General features: G+C 33.9%; 3 protein-coding genes and 1 pseudogene across 3 annotated transcripts; all 4 read left to right on the plus strand.

Moving 5' to 3' along the window:
- The first annotated feature begins 1,133 nt into the window (after positions 1-1,133).
- On the plus strand, positions 1,134-2,563 carry LOC141719764 (kinetochore protein NDC80 homolog). Its single transcript, XM_074522136.1, has 3 exons — positions 1,134-1,181; positions 1,471-1,617; positions 1,793-2,563. The coding sequence occupies exons 1-3, from the start codon at positions 1,134-1,136 to the stop codon at positions 1,985-1,987; spliced, it is 390 nt and encodes a 129-aa protein (XP_074378237.1). The 3' UTR covers positions 1,988-2,563.
- An 888-nt stretch (positions 2,564-3,451) lies between these two features.
- Positions 3,452-7,445, plus strand: LOC141721119 (uncharacterized). The gene is made up of 9 exons (XM_074523878.1): positions 3,452-3,962; positions 4,120-4,327; positions 4,509-4,599; positions 4,688-4,833; positions 5,051-5,294; positions 5,860-5,964; positions 6,089-6,271; positions 6,340-6,541; positions 6,802-7,445. Exons 1-9 carry the CDS (start codon positions 3,749-3,751, stop codon positions 7,311-7,313), a joined length of 1,905 nt encoding a protein of 634 aa, XP_074379979.1. The 5' UTR covers positions 3,452-3,748; the 3' UTR covers positions 7,314-7,445.
- Positions 7,446-8,333: 888 nt separating this feature from the next.
- Positions 8,334-9,887, plus strand: LOC141721120 (polyubiquitin-like; annotated as a pseudogene).
- A 17-nt stretch (positions 9,888-9,904) lies between these two features.
- On the plus strand, positions 9,905-10,306 carry LOC141719765 (uncharacterized). The gene has a single exon (XM_074522137.1). The coding sequence runs from the start codon at positions 9,905-9,907 to the stop codon at positions 10,304-10,306; it is 402 nt and encodes a 133-aa protein (XP_074378238.1).
- Positions 10,307-22,936: the final 12,630 nt, after the last annotated feature.

Below are 22,936 nucleotides of genomic sequence, written 5' to 3' on the forward strand. Positions count from 1 at the left end.
TTTTAGAGATAACCCAAGTATTCATGAAAATAAATCCTGAATAAAATCACCTTTAAATACAAAAGTGACACAACACAGCTTCACAACGAATTACGCAATTAATACACGAACACCAACGATCACACATAATTAATTAAAATATTAACAAAAATAATATCCAGCTGACAGAACCCACAAACCTATTTTATTTATGCAATTATTTAATAATTATACATTTAAACAATATAAAAAATATACGAGTCGTTATAACTAGTGTTTAGTCCTGTATTAGTATCTCGGCTTCTTTAAAATTATTTCTAATTTATCCAAACGTATAGATATCAAAATAAATACTCCCTCTGTCCCCCTCATTTTTTTACATTTCTTTTTCACTGCTCAGCACGCATTTTAAGTCTTCTATATACTATAGTTCCATAACTTATTTTTAATATTTTCTTTTTCTGAATAAAAATTAAATGTTTAAAGTTTAATTCAGAAAAAGAAAATTTTGAAAATATGTTATGAAACTATATTATATAGAAGTCTTAAAATGCGTGCCGAGTAGTTGAAAAGAAACGTAAAAAAATGAGGGAGACGGAGGGAGTATATTTTAATGATATAACCAAATTTTCAGATCAAAATAATTTTATTTGGTTTGTTATTTTAACAATCAAGTACTATTAGTTTGACTATTACCACTAAATGATATTTAGTCATTAATTGGTGTTTCAATTTTTTTAAAAATATTTTCCCTCGATCCAACCGTATGGATGTCAAGATATATATATTTTAATAATAAAACCAAAGTTTCAAAAAAAAAATTATTTGATAAGTTATTTTCACAGTCAAACATCGGTTGACCTGAATTTTTTCTGGCTCGGCTCGGCTTGGCTTGGCTCGTTTATATTCGCGAACAAGCTCGTGTTCGGCTTGTTAGTTAACGAGCTTGAGCTCGAACATGATTTTTGTTCGATAAGAAACCTCGGCTCGGTTCGTCAAAAAAATTTTTAAAACTCGTCTCTGTTCGATCAAAACTCAGCTCGGCTCGGCTCCTGAACAGCCCTGGGAAGGACTCCCTCCCTCCCTCTCTCTCCCTGTGCCTCGCGCATACAAGAATACACATGACCTCGCGCATACAAGAATACACATGACATATGAATTGCTCCTTGCAAATTGCCAATGGGAGTATAAGTGCAGGAGAAGTATGTATCTATCATCTTCTACCCAACAATTTGTTGAGAGTTGGCAAAAGTTTGCCAACATACATTATTTTAGACCTTTGATCTGCTATTAATAGCAGTTTTCTATTGGTTTGGACATCACTTAGCTTTATTACGAAGCTTAAACTTCTGGTTTGCACTTTCGAATTGCTTGCACATCTAGTTTTCTAAAGTAATATGGACTTTTCACCCTGATGACACCTTAAAAATGAAATTTTAGATGTACCATGGACTGAGTTTGTGTTTAATTATATATATGCCAATATGTCAGGTGGATAATCAATTGAACTTGCTCAAGGATGGAACTCAGGAGCACATTTCTAGATGCATGATGGAAGCTAGAAAGTTAGTGGAGGATATTGAAGCTGAGGAACAGAACATTGATGTTTTCGAAAAGGAAGCCACTGAACTTCTGAGGGTATGCTCTTGCTTTTTATATAGCTTTCTGGATTATATTGCAAACAACCAAGTAGTATTTTGGTAGCTTCTCTTTACGAAGTTGTATACCAGGCAACAGCAGTTGTAAACCATTCCTTGTTACCAGAATCAGTTGGGATAAGCTAATAGTAATATATAATGTCTTCCATTTGTAGGCTTCCCAGAAGAAGTGTCAAGAAGTAATGGCTCAGAGTGAGGAAGAAGTACAATTGTGTGCACGTGAACTGTTGACATTGATCGACTCTGTTTCAAAGTTCAAAGAGTCCATCACATCAACAATTTCAGATATGAAGGATGATTATCTTAAAACTGTCAATGCGATATCTGAAATTCACAAGAGCTCCTTGTGAGAACAGTTTGGCAATGTATTAAAATCAAGTCTGTTCCTCGTAAGCTCGCCCAACTCGAACTCGTTTAAGTGTGCTCGACTTAGCTTTTTTGTTCAAGCAGAGGTTCCGACTCGATTAATTATCCGAGCCGGCTTGACTCGACTCGTGAAATTAAACGAGACGAGTTCGGGTAGAGATTTATACTCGATTAAGTGTAAAATTAAACGAGCCGGCTCGCCCGACTCGTTAAAACCGGGTTGTTTAGCTGAACAAGTTGGCTCGACTCGACTCGTGAAATTAAACAAGTCGAGTTCGGGTAGAGATTTAGACTCGATTAGTTAAACGAGCTGGCTCGGCTCGAATTACGCCCGGTTCGAAACTCGGCTCGAATTACGCCCGGTTCGAAACTCGGCTCGAATTACGCCTGGTTCGAAACTCGGCTCGCTCGGCCCGAATTGCAGCAGTCACCAAGTTGCGGTCCTTGGAAGCTTGGAGATTGTGTTCATGTTTTACAAGTGTAATGATCTAGGACAACACAACTTACAGTATTTGGGTTTTTTTCTTTGATATGTGGGCAGCTATCTAGTGTTTTGTGCTTCACAGTAAAATTAGCATTCATCCCGTAAAACTCAATGAATTGCTGAAGCAATAGCTTTTGCACTTGCAGTATATAAATATAGCTACATAAAGGTTATAACATGGTTATGTTTCCTTTTTTAACCTAATAATAAAGTCAAATTTCAAATTGGTTAATGAAGTGAAAACCAAATAAAATATTTTTGCTAATCTTAGTAGGGAGTCATTTAAATTGCTGAAACTGGTATAAATATCACTTTTGCATTTTATAATATATTTAAAAAAAAATTAGAATCTGGTATAAAAATCACTTTGGCAAGTTACAAATTAAAAAAAATGAATTTAGGCATATTTAAAAATTAAAAATTCCAAAAATATTAAAACTAAATAAAACAAAAAAATAGTAAGATAAGATCATTAAAATCTGAATATAGATTATCTTTTTAATTTGCTTATGGTAGCATGCAAAACACCATCAATTTTTTTTACTTTGTTCATATATAGATCAATGTCGGCTACAAGATGCTTTATAAAAATTGGCCGATTTTTCAAAAATCGCTGATAAATCGCTCAAAAATCGGTTAAAAATGTTTGTCCAATTTGACCGATTTTCGATAAATCACCGATAAATCATTCGATTTTTTAAAAATCGTCTAATAAATCGCAAGTCGGTACATCAACGAAATAATCTCGATTAACGAAATAATCTCGATTTCCCGCATCTGTAACGCTGGCTAGAAGACCTAATTCCCTCCCTCCAAGCTCAACCCCCGGGTGAGTAAGAAGACTCCCCACCTACCAAAAAACTTGAAGTCTAAACTCGTGTGCAGAGTACAACACCACAAGACTTCAACTCACAAGCCTCAAGTAGATTTTATATATATACTCAGCTCACAGCACCCACCAGGGGTGTAGCTACCACTCCACAGACCTAGACAGTTAGTCATATATCAAAATTTACATTTAGTCCATCATATTCATATCCAACAAAAATATTAAGAATCATATATATCTACTTAGGAAACACAAATTGTGCATTCTGTGGTTTATATTTAAATATATCTTCACCCTAGTTAGCAAAGTCCAGGAGAAAAGCTAAGCTGAGGCTGTGTTCTGGGAAGATCTTAATTGCATTCAAGTTACTGATTAGGCTTTGTGGTGAAATCCTATACATTTTCTTTTTTAAGGTGCATTAAGCACAAGAATATGGAAACAAGTTGTTGCGTATGTACTCTTATTCTTTGTTTTTCGGCACTCATGGCACAAGCAGAGTACATGAAATATAAAGATCCTGGCCAGAACATACAAGTACGAATTGAGGATTTGATGAGAAAGATGAGCTTAGAGGAAAAGATTGGACAAATGACGTTTATTGAACAGAGTGTGGCATCATTTGAAGTCATGCAGAATTATTTCATTGGTAAACTTCATTGCAATTATTCTTCAATGTGCATTACTACTGTTAAGTTAGTTGACAGGTTGCATGATAAATTATTTGTTAATGTCATTAGTTTAAAACCTCATATTGTACGATGCTAATAGTTTGCATGATACATATGTTCTTACGGTGTTTGTAGGAGGTGTTTATAATGATCGAAGGAGTAATGTTCCAGACAAAGAGGCACCTCCGGAGGACTGGATCAACGTTGTTAATGAAATTCAGATGGGAGCTCTATCAAACCGCCTTGGGATACCTACGATTTATGGGGCCGATGTTCTTCACGGCCATACTTTTGCTTACTCTGCAACTGTATTTCCACATAATATTGGTTTAGGAGCAACCAGGCAAGTGGATGTTTCCTAGTATGTAAACTTGGACCATTGAACACATTAGAACTAATAATTCTAATATGATTCCCAAAACTTGTTGGACTGGTCACCTCTTGGTCTAGTCTTGTTAGGAGAAGGGAATAAAATAAGGTTGTACATGACTAGGTGCTTAGATTTATGATGTTATGTTAAGCAGGGACCTTTCATTGGTGAAAAGGATTGGAGCAGCTACCGCTCTTGAAGTCAGGGCCACGGGAATTAGCTATGTGTTTGCACCTTGTATCGCGGTAATAAAACTTGAGGAGAAAATAAATTCTGGAACTCAGGATTCCAGCTTTATTAAATTTTCTCTTATAACTGCTAATTGCTTTACAGGTTTGTAGAGATCCAAGGTGGGGTCGCTGTTATGAAAGTTATAGCGAAGACCCCGCAGTAGTTCGAGCGATGACTGAGTTCATACCAGGACTACAGGGAGACATCCCTGAGAATTCTCTCAAGGGGCATCCTTTTGTTTCTGCAAAGTAAGGGTTAGTTCTTTTATTGGTATTCCCTTTATTACATTATTGAATATATCACCCTTATTCCTTTCTTTAGAAGTCCGAAATGTAATATGTAAAAAATCTGTCTATGACCTAGTGACATAAAATCTTTGCAGAGTCTTGTAGCTTACATAGCTTTTGATCTACTACCAGAACGGTCTTCACTCTGAACATCTCATAACAGTTTATATCTCTCTAGGGATAAAGTTGCAGCATGTGCCAAGCACTATGTGGGTGATGGTGGAACTATCAACGGCACTAATGAGGGCAATACTCTGGCAAGCTGGGATGAATTGCTTAGCATCCATATGCCAGCCTTCTACGATTCGATTAGCAAGGGTGTGGCAACTGTCATGATCTCCTTTTCGAGTTGGAATGGAGTAAAAATGCATGCTAATCGGTTTCTTATTAATGACTTTTTGAAGAATACTCTAAACTTCACGGTAAGTCCATTTTTTCTATGTAGTACATTTTTTTTCTGTTTTTTGTTGTTTAGAAGGATTATAATCTTCAAACTATAGCTTTTATGCTCTAAAGTTGAAGGACTATAATCCTATGAACTAGATTACAATCATCTTCTTCTTTAATTTCCATGGGATTATAAGGCCTAGGGAATAGGGATACATAGTATCACATAATCCTCCAAAATGAACTAGAAACTAAAAGGTCACTACAACTTTTTCAGATATCAAGGAATTTAATGTGAAAGAATGAATAAACTTCATGCATAGTAAAGGGAATGTAGTCCTTGCAAGTTGCAATCAAATATAGCCAGAGGTAATAGGAGTATGACTTGAACTACATAATGGGCTTGTGTGTTGATAGTTCATACGTCCACCAAGAGACTGCTACGCCAAAAGAGCTCTGATACTAAGTTACCCACTCTGGAGACACATTAGCAGGGAGCTTGATTGAATTATAAATTCATAATTCGTATATTATTAATATTTTGAATGAAGCAAGGACTGAAGATCACAGTTTTGATATTTTGTGGTTGAACTTCTCCAGGGAATTGTCATTTCAGATGCAAAAGGTCTTGACAGGCTGACACATCCCCTGCATGCGAATTACACATATTCCATCGAGACTGCAATTAATGCTGGCATCGATATGGTCATTTTCTAGTCGTATTTTTCCAGTCTCCTAAACTAAAAAGATTTAGGATTTTCTGAAGCAATTATAAAAAAATGAAAAAAAAATACATTACCAGTTTTAAAGTATTTTGGGTACATTGCAGGTAATAGTACCATTTAACTATACAGAATTCATTTCTGGCCTATCATTCCTGGTGAGAAACAACTTTATTTCCATGAGACGTATTGACGATGCAGTAGAAAGAATTCTAAGGGTGAAGTTTGTAATGGGTCTTTTTGAGAATTCATTGGCTGACTATAGCATGGCCAAGTACCTGGGATGTAAGGTCAGTCTTCCAGTTTCCAACTTCATAGTACTGAGGAGCATATTTTTACCAGATTGTATGTTGAACAGGCGCATAGAGAACTGGCAAGGGAGGCTGTAAGAAAATCTCTTGTGCTGCTGAAGAATGGAGATTCCAAAAAGCAGACTTTGCTGCCGCTTCCTAAGGTTGCATCAAAAATACTTGTTACAGGAACTCACGCCGACAATATTGGATACCAGTGTGGTGGGTGGACAGTAGAATGGCAAGGTCTTAGCGGCAACGTTACAGGGGGTATGATTCCTACCATTGCCTACTCACTTAACTAATATTTACCTGTGACAAGTTACTAACTCTCCAGAGCACACCTTCTGATCTTAGGAGTATACCTATTTTGATCATATTTTTATAACAAGCTTTAAGGTAGAAATAATTCATATACTCAAAGTCGTACATAGGTTGCAATTTATCTCTAGAGAGTCTTTAATATAGTCCATCTATGAGGAAAGTTTTAAAAAAAATCCTGGTTCCCTTTCTCATTCATTCATGTACAGGTACATCTATACTAACTGCAATCAAAAGAACAGTTGACGCCGCAACTGAAGTCGTGTATGAAGAAAACCCCGATACCAGCTTCGTCAAGTCCAACGAATTCTCTTATGCCATAGTAGTAGTGGGGGAGTACCCCTATGCAGAATCAGCCGGAGACAATACAAACTTAACAATTCCAGAACCTGGACCAAGCATTATCACTAAAGTTTGTGCCACTGTAAAATGTGTGGTCGTCCTTATCAGTGGCCGTCCAGTAGTTATTGAGCCATATCTGTCTACGATCGATGCCCTTGTAGCTGCTTGGCTTCCTGGATCAGAGGGACAAGGCATTGCAGATGTTTTGTTTGGAGACTATGAATTTACAGGCAAGCTTCCGAGGACCTGGTTTAAGACTGTTGATCAACTCCCAATGAATGTTGGAGATGAAAATTACGATCCACTGTTTCCATTTGGACTTGGCCTTACAACTGAACCTATTCAGACTATTTCAGCAGGAAGAGTCAAGTTAGAGTAATAGAAAGACATCCACAAAATTATATTACAGTGTAATAAATTATTATGCCCTGTTTTACTATGTTCTTGGTTCGCCTGTGCGGGTATATAAGAAAATTTTGAAACATTTTTAAATACAAAAGCTATTGTCCAAGTCCAAACCCACCGAAATATCATGTTGAGCAAGTGCGGATTAAAATTAACTAGGCAACACAAAGTTTTAAGGATCATTTGTTATCCTTTCGTATTACATGTTGAAAAGAATACCATTGTAAATATTACACATTTGAATGTCTGCCCATTTCAAATATATTTTAATTAAAATGAAACTTATAGACGGTTTGTATTCTCGATGTGCATGTACATAAATTGAATCATTTTCACTATTTTCTCTGTAAAAGGCTCTTTGCAAATGCATGCAGAAGTTTGATAGCCATTGATGGTAAATACTAATTTCTTTCTTAAGTGTCTTAAATTTGTTTTCCTCGATAGTAGATGATTTCTTGTGCTTGTTTAGACCTGGAATATTTGTGTTTTTCGCTTGACTGCAGACGACAGTGTTGGTCTTGTTTAAGCATAATTCATAATTAGTTGCCTGATCAAAAGATTTAGCAGAAAGTTTGGAAGAACAGGGTTTGGTTTTCGACCGTCAAGACTTTGGAAGATACGGTACTTTTACCAGAAATTATGCAGTTCCTGTTAAGTAACCGGCGGCTATTAGAGCTCAGGTTCAGGGAGAGATCTTAGGTCTCACCCGCAATTTTTTTAATGTTTGAAACCACTTAATCCGGCATTAATGCTAAGTTCCCTAAGGGGATTGTAATACTGTTTGTAATCAGACCTGTAGTGTTGCATTATGTTCTCTGTTGGAATTAAAATGATTCTCTGGACACATTAGAATACAGGAAATATACATTTTGATCTCTGGACAATTTTTTTCTTTAAAATTTTGAATATATGTTTTTCTGTGATTGTTATCATGTTATGATTATGAAATGAAACCGTGAGTTAGTGTTGCATTGAAATTCTGATTTATTTACAGATGCAGATTTTCGTGAAAACTCTTAGGGGCAAGACCATCACCCTTGACATTGAAAGTTCGGACATCATTGATGATCTCAAAGAAAAGATTCACAAGAAGGAAGGAATACCTCCAGACCAGCAAAGACTCATATTTGCTGGTAAGCAACTTGAAGATGGCCAGAACCTGGCGAATTACAACATCCAAAGGTGGTCAACTCTTCATTTGGTAGTGAGGCTAAGGGGTGGAATGCAAATTTATGTAAAGATCGCCAAGAAAGAAATGACTATCAAACTGGAGGTGAAGAGCTCGGACACCATTGATAGTGTCAAAGCAAAAATCCAAAAAAAAGAAGGTTCCCCGCCACAATATCAAAGGCTGTTTTTTGATGGCTGGAAGCGTGAGCGTGATGGTTATCCTCTAGGAAAAGAACTTGAGGATGGACAGACATTAGCCAATTACAACATCCGGGAGCATTCTGCTAGACATTGGCGGAATGGAAATTTTTGTAAAGACCTTGAAAGGAAAGACTATCACTCTGGAGGTGAAGAGCTCGTACACCATTGTTAATGTCAAAGAAAAGATCTATGATAAGGAAGGCACCCCAATTCACTATCAAAGGCTGTTTTTTGCTGGTGGGCAGCTTGAGCATGGTGGTCATACTCTAGGAAAGCAGCTTGAAGATACTTGTTTGCTAGCAGAGTGCAACATCCAGAAGGAGTCTATACTCCGATTGGTGGTGGTCTATCCCAGTTTTGATATGCTAATTTTTGTCATGCATATGAAAGGGGAAATTACAAGTTTGGAGGTGAAGAGCTCGGACACAATTAATAATGTCAAAGCTAAGATCCTGGACAAAGAAGGCATCCAACCTTACAACCAAAGGCTGTTTTTTGTTGGCGAGCAACTTGAGGACCATCATACTCTAGGAAAGGAGCTCGAGGATGGTCTTACTCTAGCAGAATACAGTATCCCCAAGTGGTCTCTCCTCAAGTTGATGTTGATAAGTTGTAGGATGCAAGTCTCTGTCAAGATTGAGACGGGGAAGATTATCAATTTGGAGGTACAGATCTCGGATCAAATTCGTAACATCAAAGCAAGGATCCAGGACAAAGAAGACATCGCACTGGACCATCAAAGATTATTATCTGCTGGAAAGCAGCTTGAAGATTATCGTACTCTAGAATACTACACTATCCCTAAGGAGGCTCTCCTCAAATTGGTTGTGCTCAATCCCAGTTTTCTGATGCAAATCTTTGTCAAGACTTTGACAGGTTGGACAATCACTTTGGAGGTGAAGAGCTCGGATACAATTGATACTGTCAAAGAAAAGATCAAGGATGAAAAAGGCATCCCACCGTACTACCAAAGGCTATTTTATGATGACAAACAGCTTCAGGATAGCTGTACCCTAGGCAAGCAGCTTTAGGATGGTCTTAGTCTAGCAGACTACAGTATCTCCAAGGAGTCTATTCTTAAGTTGGTGGTGCTATATCCCAGTTTTGGGATGCAAATATATGTCAAGACCTTGACCGGGAAGACTACTGCTTTGCAAGTGCAGAGCTCAGACACAATTGATATTGTCAAAGCAAATGTATGTACAAGTGATTGAAAACATAGAACCGTACTACCAAAGGCTGTTGTTTGCTGGCAAGAAGCTTGAGGATAGTCTTACTCTAGCAGACTACAATATCCATGAGGAATCTATCCTGAAGTTGGCTGTGCTATATCCTCATTTCGGGATGCAAATCTTTGTAGATACCTCGACAGGCAAGAGGTTTACATTGGAGGTACAGAGCTCGGACACCATTGGTAATGTCAAGACAAAGATCCAGGACAAACAAGGCATCTCATACTACAGACTTTGTTTCGATGGTCAGACTCTTCAGAATGGTCGTACTCTCACAGACTACTCTATCGGTAACGAGTCCATCATTGACCTTTTATTTCCTTGCATTGGTGGTTTCTGCTTCATGTATTTGCTCTACTATTAATCAAGTCCATTATTATAATAATAATAACTACTATTATTATGGGTTTCTGCTTGTTATATTACTGCATTTACAATATATATATCTTAGTTAAACTTACGTCAAGAAAAGTTGTACTTATGTCTTAGTTTCTTAGGTCTTATTTTAGTCTGGCCACTGTAAGATGTGTGGTTGTCCTTATCTCTGGCTGTCCAGTGGTTGTTGAGCCATACATGTCGACGATCGATGGCCTTGTAGCTGCTTGGCTTCCAGGATCAACTCCCAATGAATGTTGGAGATAAAAATTATGATCCATTGTTTCCATATGGATTTGGCCTTAAAACTGAACCTATTCAGGCTATTTCAGCAGGAAGAGACATGATGTGTGATCCCATTCAGATTTTAAGAAACAACCTAGTTAATCACTATGTTCTCTTTTACTATATACTAGCCGCCAATAACCCGCCATTATTTATACAATAATTTTTATAAAATTAAAAAAATTATTAAAAATAATTAAATAAAATATAATAAATATGTATTATTGAAATTAATGATATACATATTTTTTATATTATACTTTTTACCTATTCAAATTTGGATATTTAAAATATTAAGATTTAGAATATTCTTCATATTGAATATAACGATTCTCATATATTTATTTTAAAATTTAATAATACGATCACATATTAAAACTATATTATTAAAATCGAAAGATATTAAAAATGTGATATGACTACTCATATTTTAATACTTACACCATAAATTTTTTAATTTATAACTAAAATTTTAGTGTACAAACCCTAAATTCAATTTTTTTTATTTCGAAAACATCCATTTTTAGTTATCAGTGTTTTTTTATACATAAGGAATCTTATTTCAACATAAGTAATCATTTTTCATGTTCGCCTAATAAAATGCAAGTTTTGTGTTTTTTCAATTTCATATATTTTTAATTTAATTTTTAAATATAGTATTTGTGTTCATCTGATGTGTATTAACTATTAAGAATTAATTGATTATGTGATTATTTAATTTTCGACTCGGAGCTAATTTTAATTTGAATTAATTTTAGAAAAGTCAAAGATACATTTTTTTCTTATTTTAATTATTAATAATATTTTTGAAAATCGTGTTAACCAGTTTTGAGAAAGTTATTAAAAAAACAAACAATCATAACCTATTACGTTTAAAATAGATTATAACCTCAGATGCATGGTTTAACTTTAATATTATTATTATTATATTTATTTTTTATTATAAAGGTATATTATGAAATAAAATAAATAAGTTTTTGAAATTTATAATATTAATTTTATATAAATTATTTAATCTTATTTTTTCAAATTTATTTATTAATTTTGCGATCCAAATATGTTTTTGATATAAATGACCAATGAAATCTTCTCTATATGGCGTTTTTTTAATTAATTAACAAAAAGTGTTTTTGCTCAATGAGAGAGGCATACATAGAGTCAGCATACTTTGCAGCGTAAAATTTTATTTTTATTTTTAATGAAAAATAATAAGCGTTAGGTGTTTTTTTTGGAAAGTGTTAATCAATCAACTAAACAAAACCATATTTTTCTTATAATAGTATAATATAGATAGATAGGTTGATATTATATTTTTAAATATATTTTTTTTATTTTTTTCTTAATTTATTAATTACATTATTGTTATATTATAATTTGAATTACTAAAGTTAATTTTGAAAGGGTTTGGTTTCCTACGTAATAAAGAAGTTTAGTGCAATTAGATATTAATTTGTATAAGAATTCAGTTTGTAGTTATATTAGATATCTGATTATTTTTTTATTAAAATTATATTTGTTTAAACTTTATTTTGGAAGGGGTTAACATTTAAGAAGGTGTTAACCAAACAAAATCATGTTTGGCTTATAATAATATATAGGTTGAATAAGAATTCAAAGAATTTATAGTTATATTAGATACTTGATTATTTTTTTATTAAAGTTATATTTGTTCAAACTTTATTTTGTAACTTGCATATGTTTTACAAATGTGTTAACTACCCAACTAAACCATATAGTATAAATATATACTTGGTCCACCACCCTTATTTGTCAAATATTCAATAATCATTAGTACATCTATTTATCTATCAGCAAAACATGATTTATTTTGGTGGGTTAACACCTCATCTTATAAAAAAAGTTTAAATAAATATTATTTAATTAAAAAAATTAAATCATGTATCTAATATAATAAAAAACTCTATAAATTATTATTCAACTTAATTTTTAATCGCAACTCAACTTCTTTCGGAACCAAACACTTCCAAAATTAATTTTATTAACATAAATTATAATATAAAAAATATTTAATAAATCAAGCGAAAATTTTAAAAAATAATATTAAAAAACAATAACAAATTATCCACGTACACAATAAGACTCTCACTTTATTATAGGCTCAGAAGGACTTTTTAAAAGTTAAAAAAGTTTACACAAATATTATTTAATTAAAAAAATTAAATCATGTATCTAATATAACTACAAACTCTATAGATTATTATTCAACTTAATTTCTAATCGCAACTCAACTTCTTTCTTAGCAAGGAGCCAAATATTTATAAAATTAATTTTATTAATTCAAATTATAATATAAAAATATATTTAATAAATCAAGCAGAAATTAAAAAAAATATATTAAAACAATAAAAAATCATCCACATACACTAATATTCAAGACTCTGACTTTATTATAGGCTTAGAAGAAGGACTTTTTAAAAGATTAACTATCTAAATTTTGAATATTTCAATAATATAATATATAAAATAATATGTAAATATTTAACGTCAATAATCTCAATAATATATATTTATTATTTTTTTTATAATTTAATTTTCTAAAATAATACAATAATAATTATAAATATTATAATCATGACACGGGTTATAGATCAGTATTATTAACCAGGTAATTGTTCGTCTCAGACCTTTGGAAACTGGATCCCATGATCTTAGAAATTAGAATAGTATCTCTCCCTACTTCGTTGAAGTTTTCACAGTATCACAGGAGGCACTTTTAAATGACGTCAATTAGTTATGCATGCGTCTTTTTACTATTTTTTTTAATAATTATTATAAAATTAGAAATATTTAGAAATAATAAATATAATTTTAAAATATTTATTTATATTTTAATATCTAAAAAGTTACTAATTTAAATGAGTATTATGATGGTATTTGGTTGTTACTGTCAACTAACTTTAATTTTATATTCAAGTTCACTGTATATTAGTATAATAATTATTTATTAAATTTTATTACATTTAATTGATAAATGGCATGCCATTTGGGCATGCCTTTTGGCAAAAAGCATGCATATGGGAATGTCTTCGGGGAGTATCGCGACAGGTACCCTACTCTGTATCATAGTATTATTTTTTTGCCAAAAAAAATTAAAATTAGTATTATTGTCACTTTTACTAAAAAACAGAAAAAATATTAGAGACCCCAAATATTTTTACAATTTTTTTCCCAATTTATAACTTTCTCGAAATAATATGGGACTCCATGTGCATTCATATGCGCCCACGAATTAAATTGCGACACGTGTTATGCCACATCATTTTCTCACTTTTTTTGTACAATTTGGGGTTAGTCGCATTACAAAAAAAAATATGATTTTTCACATTCTTTCGTGTTTTCCCTATTCATGAGTATCAAAAAAAATAAATTATATGCAAAAAAATTAAATCATAATTATAAAATAAAAATAAAAATTAGAGAGTGTACTAAAAAGATGGAAGGGCTATTCCGGGGCTCCGGACTTTTTTGACATATTTGAAATGAAAATTCACTTTTTTGGCAGAGCCATTCAAAGTTTTTCAAAAATGGCATCAACGCCAGTTCTCCCGGGGTTCAACCACAGAGACCCGGAAGAAGTGGCGTTCTGGGGTTTTTCTTTTTTCTTTTTTCTTTTTTTTCCTTTCCTCCCCAGATTGACTTGCAGTTGGGTTGAATTGTTTGTAAGTAGAAAATATGTAATAGAGACCTATTTTTGAGTCTTAATATTAAATTGGGAATGTTTTTTGTTTGGTAGTCATGCAAGCCTATTTTTAGTACGTAATTTTTGTTTAAAAAAAAGTGTATGCATGACTTTTTTTGACCTCAAAAAGGGTACCTTGCTAGTCGGCAACAAAAATATTCAATGAAGACCTAGTTTTGAGTCCTAATATTAAATTGGAAAAAATCATTTTGGTGTAATTTTTTTTTGGGGAGTCATGCAAGGCTATTTGTAGTACGTAATTTTTGTTTTAAAAAAAAGTGTATATATGATTTTTTGTGGCTTCGAAAAAGGGTATCTTGCGAGTTAGCAATGAAATTTTTTTATGAGTACCTTGAATTTGTTTTTTGTAATAGAAAACAATAACATCAATTATGCAAGCTAATACAATGTTCTTATCTTTTAGTAAAAGTAACAAGATGAAATCGACTTGTCAACTTTTAAAAGTCCGAATATTCAGACAAATATGAAAATTTGAAATAAGTACTGTGTACGTAAAGGAATGCAGATTTCTTAAATTGACGGAAGTAGGCACATGTAAATTTTTAAAATGATTTGACAAGTCAACTTTTGTTTTGAAATGAATGACAGAGTTGAATACTTTCATCTTAAAATTTATAGGGTCAATGATATCAATTATTTCCACATTCCTAACTGCACAACCTAACATTACATATTAACCATGTAAAATAATGCCTATAAATAGCTGGAAAATTATAAGCATCAACTAAATTTCCCCCTTTGTAGTATTTCATTTTCTAAATTTTGAGGCTGCTATAGTCAGGTCATGGACAAGGGCAAGGGACACGCTAGTTCTGATATTCGTGATTACGGGGAAGTTAATTGGTATAAATGGACCAAATCTCAGGCACAGAATGAAGCTCAACGAGCAGAAATTTGGTAGATCAAACAATTTGTGAGAAGAATGCGAGGTATACGGGTCGCACAAGGGCATGCCGTACGTGATAATGAACAGTTCGTTGGCTATGGAAAAATGCACTTGAAGTTTATGAAATCAACGATCGAGTATGAAGAAAACATTAATAAGAGTTTCAAATTTGGTCACATATCAAAGGAGGAACATGACTACGAGTTAAATGAAATGTCTCGACATTACCATTTCATGGAGGACGAGCTTGAGATGAGGAAAAATGAATACGAGGATGCATACGCAAAGCGTAGGGCTGAAAGGATACGTGAAGAGGACAAGGAGTGGGATGAAAAATATGTGAAATATATCGTCAAACTTGGGGATTTTTCTCATGGACACAATGATGCTGGTATGGCTACAACCATATGTCATGGAACTCAGGGGCCCCACGCATTGCCATCGCTTGATATTCGTTCAAGTACGTACCCCTCGACCCACAGATATGGGGATGGAGGTCATATGCATACATCCCCTCACATACAAGAGGATGATGACGTAGATGATGAGTTTGATCAGTACGTAGTTAATCTTGCGGATGACTAAAAAAATTGAGAGTTTCATTCATTTTCCAATTTTCAGCTGCAATGTATTTCTCTTATTATATGTTTACGTAATCAATGTTCCCTTGCAATGTAATTTGTTCCCAATTTAAATGGAAAATGCACTCATTATTGCATTTTTTTGTTTACAATTTTACAGAAATATTTGTACTAATTGTGATAATATTCCCAAAGTTGATGACATTTTCAGAAGTCAGAAGTAGTTGTAAAATTCTTTTTGGAAAAAGTTTCTTCCACGTATTAGTATTGTTGGAAAATTAAGTAGCACGTGAATCTTACAGGCATGTATTATTACTATATGGTAAATTTATGAGTTTTGACTACTCAGAAATGGAAGTATAAAATGATGATAAGGAAAATGACAAGGAAATGAGTTAGGTATCCCGTGAATACACAGTAAAAAGCACATGCAACAGTTTGACAAAAGTTTTCACTTTTTAGAGATGAAAGTAAAAAAAGTTACTTTTATGAATGCCAGTCTGCAACTGCAAAGTTGGAAGAGTCCTCCATAGATAGGTAGCCACATGCAGACTGCAAGAAAGTAATTGAGTAGTCTTGTCAAATGCAGTAGAAGTTGTAAAAGCTGTATAATGTGACAAATGAATGTTAACTGTTTCGAAGCAGTATGAGAAGTAAGTAGCACGTGAATATTACAGGCATGTCTACTTAATTTGTGTGGCCTTTCGTCATTGTTTATTATGTAAATATGATGTTGTTCGGAAGTTAATATTGTATACTAATTGAAGAGCAATGAGTTACACTCCTGGTAATATTATTCGAGCTACTGGTCGGAAATGGTTTTGTGATGACGATTTTACGTATTCAATGGATCCAAATTTACGTTACTCAAGAGGTTCAGTATTCACGATGCATAGGGATGTTTAAGCTCATCAAAAGAACTAATATTCAATAAAAATGTATACAAGACGTTTAAGCTCATCAAAAGAGGTACCAAACCTAATAAACATCATCTTCTTGGGATCGATAGAGTAGTTGATATTAGTACCTTCTCGAATTACCACTCCACCCCAAAAAAATTTGACATTCACGTGGCCTTCCATTTTCCTGATTTACAGAAAATATTTAACAAATGAGCAACAGAATTATATATATACATATATACACATAATTAAAAGAATGACATACATTTTCGTATGGGTTGAAGAGAAGTATGTGTTGAACATATGTGGTGCCTCAGTGAAGGGTTTTAGTACATAAACGCAGCGAAAACGTAAATTTAAATCTTAAAAAAAACCGAAACCCTCCGCAGGATCCATGTGAAAAATAATATTTAATTCGTAGTTCAGTATGTTTACCTTAAGAAACTTTACATTAATGGAAAGATAGAGGTCTTTAATGGCGATCCAAAAACGATGAACGGAGATCCTTAGCAGCTGCTCCTCAAGTGTGAAGCACTCCACCGGTATCCACTAAGAAAACGATGTGATGAAGGAGGATGAGATGGAGAGAATTAGAGTTTTGTAAATCTTTTTGGTTGAGGCAAAAATAGGGTCTATAATAGTATATTTATAGGCAAAATTTTCAACTGAAAATTTTCCCATAAAATATTATTATTATTAACCCTTTATTATTCTCACTAATAATTAAAACACCTTTTAATTATTAATCCTTTTTCTAAACACTTTAGAAATAATTCTCTCACTTGATTTAATTTCTAAAAATTAAATTCTTAATTAATAATATTAAGAACTTTTTCTTAATTAATTTATAATCAATTAAATCTCATTTAATCAATTATTAAATTTTCCAATTAATTATTTATTTCATAAATAAATAATTATCAGCCATTATTAATTAATTTCTCCACCATTAAATCATTCTCTTTTATGGTGTGACCCTGTAGGTTCAATATTAAGCCGGTAGTAGAAATAAATAATAATAAAACTATTTTATCATTATTTATATAAATTCTCTAATCCATTAAATATGATTAATTAATTAATCATATTTATTCTACATCGTGAGGGATACTTCTCAGCATATCGCGACTATCCGGATAATACGAATTCACTGCTTAGAATACCAAGAACCTATTCAGTGAGTAGTTACCGTACAATTAATTCCTTCTACCCTGCAATGTCACGATTAAATACAAGGCATGGAACTTGTGTCAAGCCTATCTTATTTAATCACTTGCTTTTCCATTCACTATACTTAGTTCTATTTAATGTAAATTAGAAACTCCTTTCTAATTTCATTCACTCTGGCCAGAGATTCCTGAACTAACATAAGTGGATCAGCATTGAACATTCTCTTCCTACACTGGAAGGGGTAGATCCTTTATTGATCATACACTATCTTCGTGTACAAATTCCTATACCCAGTAGAGCCCTTATAATTGTCCCTTGAGACTAAGAACTAAACCAAAGCATAGTTCAGTGTACACAAGATGACTATGATGACCTCAAGTCTAAGGATACTTGTACAACTATCACTATGTGAACAACTGCTGACACGTGAGTGAACTCCATCAGTTGTTCAGCTGTGTGAGTCATGTTCAGTGAACTTATTCTATAATAAGCACCTACATTCTAGCTACAGTGTCACCACACAAATGTCTATGAGAACAGACATCCTTCATAATGAAGCAAATATAGTATGTACCGATCTTTGCGGATTATTAATTACCAGTTAGTAATCCTACGACCAGGAACTATTTAAGTTTAGAGTTATCATCTTTTAGGTCTCATTATTATGATCTCATCACAATCCATAAAAAACTTTACTCTAAACTGTGGTATATCTTATTTAAACATTTAAATAGATAGAGCCCGCAATAAAAACAAAACAAGTCTTTTATTAATATCAATGAAATCAAAACAGATTACATAAAAGTTATTCTTAAATCCTCATACATGATTGGACTTAGGACATATCTCTTTCACTCAGGACATGTATAAATAATGGAACGAGTATTATTGTGATTCATTGATTGTGTCAATAATTTATGCATAAAGATATCTGATCCTATCCGTCTCAGATTTCAGATAAGATTGCTGTGTAAGGGAAATCTACTTTTTGTCAGATTTTTAGGATAGGAAGCAGAAGATAACGATCTCCAAATTTTCAACACGAATAAAAAAATATGTATGCAGTTTTATCAAACGATATAAATACAAGCTTATGAAAGAAATTTATGAACTTCGTAAAAAAATTTAAATAAAATATTTAGTTTCAATAATTTATTAATAATATAAATCACATGAAATTTGTTACTAAGTAAAATATTTTAGTAACTAATATTATATAAATTTATATATAATAAAGTAATATTATATAAATATATGAATACAAAATAATATCATATAAACTTATGAATAAAATTTATATATAAAGTAATATTATATAATTTTATGAATACAAAATAATATTATATAAACTTATGAATAAAATTTATATATAATAAAGTAATATTATATAATTTTATGAATACAAAATAATATTATATAAATTTATGAATAAAATTTATATATAAAGTAATATTATATAATTTTATGAATACAAAATATTATTATATAAATTTATGAATAAAATTATATATAAAGTAATATTATATAAATTTATTAATACAAAATAATATTATATAAATTTATGAATAAAGTAATATTATATAATTTAATAAAATCAGTAATAATAGAAATACAAAAATATCATATTATGTAATAATAATTCAAAGTAAAATATTAATAAAGAGGAGAGGAGTAAAGAAGAAAGAAAAGATAAAGAAAAAAAGTGAGAGAGTGGATAAGAAAGAAAGAGGGATAAGAAAGAAAGAGAGAGGAACAGTTTTCGCAGAGAATACACCGGAGTCCCGGGCAGAGAGGCGTTCACTGGAGGGGTAGATAAGGGATTTTTGTCGTTAATCCCCCAAAGAACAGGCGTTCCGCGACCGATCCCCCCAACAACCGGCGTTCTCAGGTTCATGTCGTTTCTCTCTTTCTCTCTCTCTCTCTCTCTCTCTCTCTCTCTCTCTCTCTCTCTCTCTCTCTGTTTCTCTAAAATAATTAACTGTTAAATTTACTTACTTACTTAATTATTGATTTCCTTGTTAAATTTACTTAATTAATTTCCTTGTTAAATTACTTAGTTAATTGCTTATGAAATAATTCTAAAAAAATACGAAATGTCTAATTAAAATAATAGCTTTGATTTAGTAGTTGCTAATATTTATGCCTAAATTAGTTGATTTAACGAATTGCTTTGATTTTATTAGTTGGTTATATTTGATTAGTTGCTTATATTAATGCCTAAATTAACTGCTTGCATTTTATTATTCAATTCGTTGCTTAAATTTAATTATTTAAATAATGCGTACGTATATCTACGTTGTTGTTTATATTATTGCGTGCAACATTATTGCATTTGTTGCGTATTTTTGTTGCATAACAGACTCGTTTTGTTGAGTTTGTTGGTTGAGTTTTAAGATTGGGAAAGTGATAATACAGCGAAAATGATGCCCGTTTTATTTTAGATTTTACAAATTCTGAATCAATGATGTTAGTTCAGTTTTCTGCATGGTAATGTGATAGAACATGGAAAATGATGCCAAATTTTTATTTCATGTCACACTTGCTTACAGAATATTTCCTTCTTGTGCAGGAGTACATGGCTGGACGACAATTGATCAACACCGGTCCAATTGACGGGGGATTACTTACTCAAAAAAATAGGCATCGTTCACAGCTTGTCTAGGGTGGGACGGTACACATTCTTGTCCCAGTTTCTGGTTTACTTATCAAAGTCCTTTATGCTGTTTCTAAATGCATAAATGCAAATTTACTTACAGGGTAATGACGATTATTTACGGCTCCGCTCAAACTTTAAGACATACTGGGATTGTGTTGAGGCTAATCCACTACCACAACCTATTCAGGATGCCATTACGGAAGCTGGTTTTATGGGTGTTCTGCTAGCCGGGAGTATGAGACATGATGCTGGCCTCATATCGGCTTTTCTTGATCGATGGCGCCCGGAGACGCATACTTTCCATCTCCGTTTCGGCGAGGCCACTGTTACACTTGAGGATGTGTACAACATATTAGGGCTATGCAGCGTTGGACGTCCCGTGTTACCTATTCCAGGGGATGTAGGTGCATTGTTAGTACATGAGCTTCTTGGTGTTGCCCCCGATCCACAGCAAGATACAGATGTCATAAAGAAGGGTGAAATTAAGATTAGTTGGTTGGTTCGTTAGTTCGGTGACTGTTCCCGTCTGCACTCAGCTACTGGTCATGATCATGAGCGTGAGCTACTATACCACACACGTGCACACTTGCTTCTACTCATTGGTTCTACTATGCCAAACTATAGTGGTTACCGCATGCCTCTAAACCTCCTCCCATTTGTGCGACACGTGGGTCAGATCAGTACTTATAGCTGGGGCAGTTCATGTCTTGCTTATCTTTACCGCCGTTTATGCTAAGCCAACATTGGATATAAGACGGAGCTATGTGGGTCCATGACATTGTTTCAGGTACATATCCAACCAACATACTTCACATTATAGGGTGCATTATCCATGCGTACTTTAGGGGACATTAGACACACTGCATACTTTAGACACACTGCATACTTTATGCATACTTTAGATACACTGCATACTTCATGTATACTTTTAGGTGTATTATCCATGGATATTGAATGGTGCATGATCCATACGTTCAACAAATATTCATTTCTCGAATGCATATGTGGTTCAGGTTTGGATATATGAGCATTATACTGCCCTAGCTCCCAGACAGCGAGACCCTTATTTGATGCAGCATCCTCGTGCTCTCAGGTACGACTGTGCTTACACATTTATGACTCTTTGTTCATGTTCAGAAATATTCCAACAAAGTCTCTAACATAATACATTTCTTGCTTCAGGTGGATGGTCCCATTGGATGGTACGACTGTGCAGACACATTCGTTATGCGACATTCGTTATGACCTAGATACCATGACTAAGCATTCCTTCAGGTGGAGGCCCTACGGTGATTCCGCGGTTGAGGCACGAGACATCCCTAAGCTTGAGTTATCATTTATGAGTGCACCTTGCCCCCTCATTTACTTGACATGGGTGGAGTGGTGCTACACTGATAGGGTCACAAGACAGTTTGGATACTTGTAGCAGGTCCCTACCAACTCTCCACTTACTGACCATGATTCTTTCCATATGGGTCAGAGAGGATGACCTTTTCAATTCACTAGGGTGCGTGAGATTTGGGAGTCAAGTCAAACTGCCGTGCTTGGTCCACCATCTTACAAATGTACTCACAGAACTATGTACGTTGTTGACTATCCTGAGTGGTACGACAGAGTTACTAGGCGTTTCATGATCAACCCCAGGATTTGGAGGGACCAACAAGGATTCCAGGGGTCGCAGGGACACCTACCAGTGGCTGTAAGATTTCTCTTCTTATATTAGTACCTCTTCATTTGTCACAGTTTTTGTTTATGTAAACACATTTACATGTTGTCAATACAGGTTGAGGGGTTGTTCACTGCCTACCACCAGATTCAGGAGTCTGGCGTGGCTAAGGATGATGATAATGTGAATGAGGCACTTCAGGGTATACATGGCACATTAGATGCCATGGGTTTCCCATATCTTCTACAGAGGCCCCCTCATCCACCTCCTGCTACCCCACGTACTAGCGGTGCTCATGCCCGTTGGCCAGGTACTGCATTTGTTCATGCAACACCAGCTCCTCGGGATGGTTGGGAGCCTTGGCCTCGTCCATCAGGTGGAGAGGGTTCTTCGTTGTACACCTCCTCTGGCTCAGGTTGGGAGCATAACTTTTAGGGGCATGGACATACTGACCATACCTGGGACCACTTTATTCAGGGAGAGGGAGATTCTCATACGTCTACTTGAGGTCACAGTTCACAGGTGCATTATGCTGGTGGGTCTTCTTGGGGGCAGAGCACTCGGAGTCATGATGCGGGTACATCTACTTTTGTCCACCTTACTCAGGGCCACAACCCTTATGTCGGTGCATCTACTATGGGCCACACTACTCAGGCCTCTTATGTTGTTCCTAGTGTCTGGGCTACTGGATCTAGTTGGGGCCATTCTACTCAGACTCATTACGGTCATCTGGTTCAGGCTTTTCCACAGCC

This window comes from Apium graveolens, chromosome 4, assembly GCF_009905375.1.
Source record: "Apium graveolens cultivar Ventura chromosome 4, ASM990537v1, whole genome shotgun sequence".
Lineage (NCBI taxonomy): Eukaryota > Viridiplantae > Streptophyta > Magnoliopsida > Apiales > Apiaceae > Apium > Apium graveolens.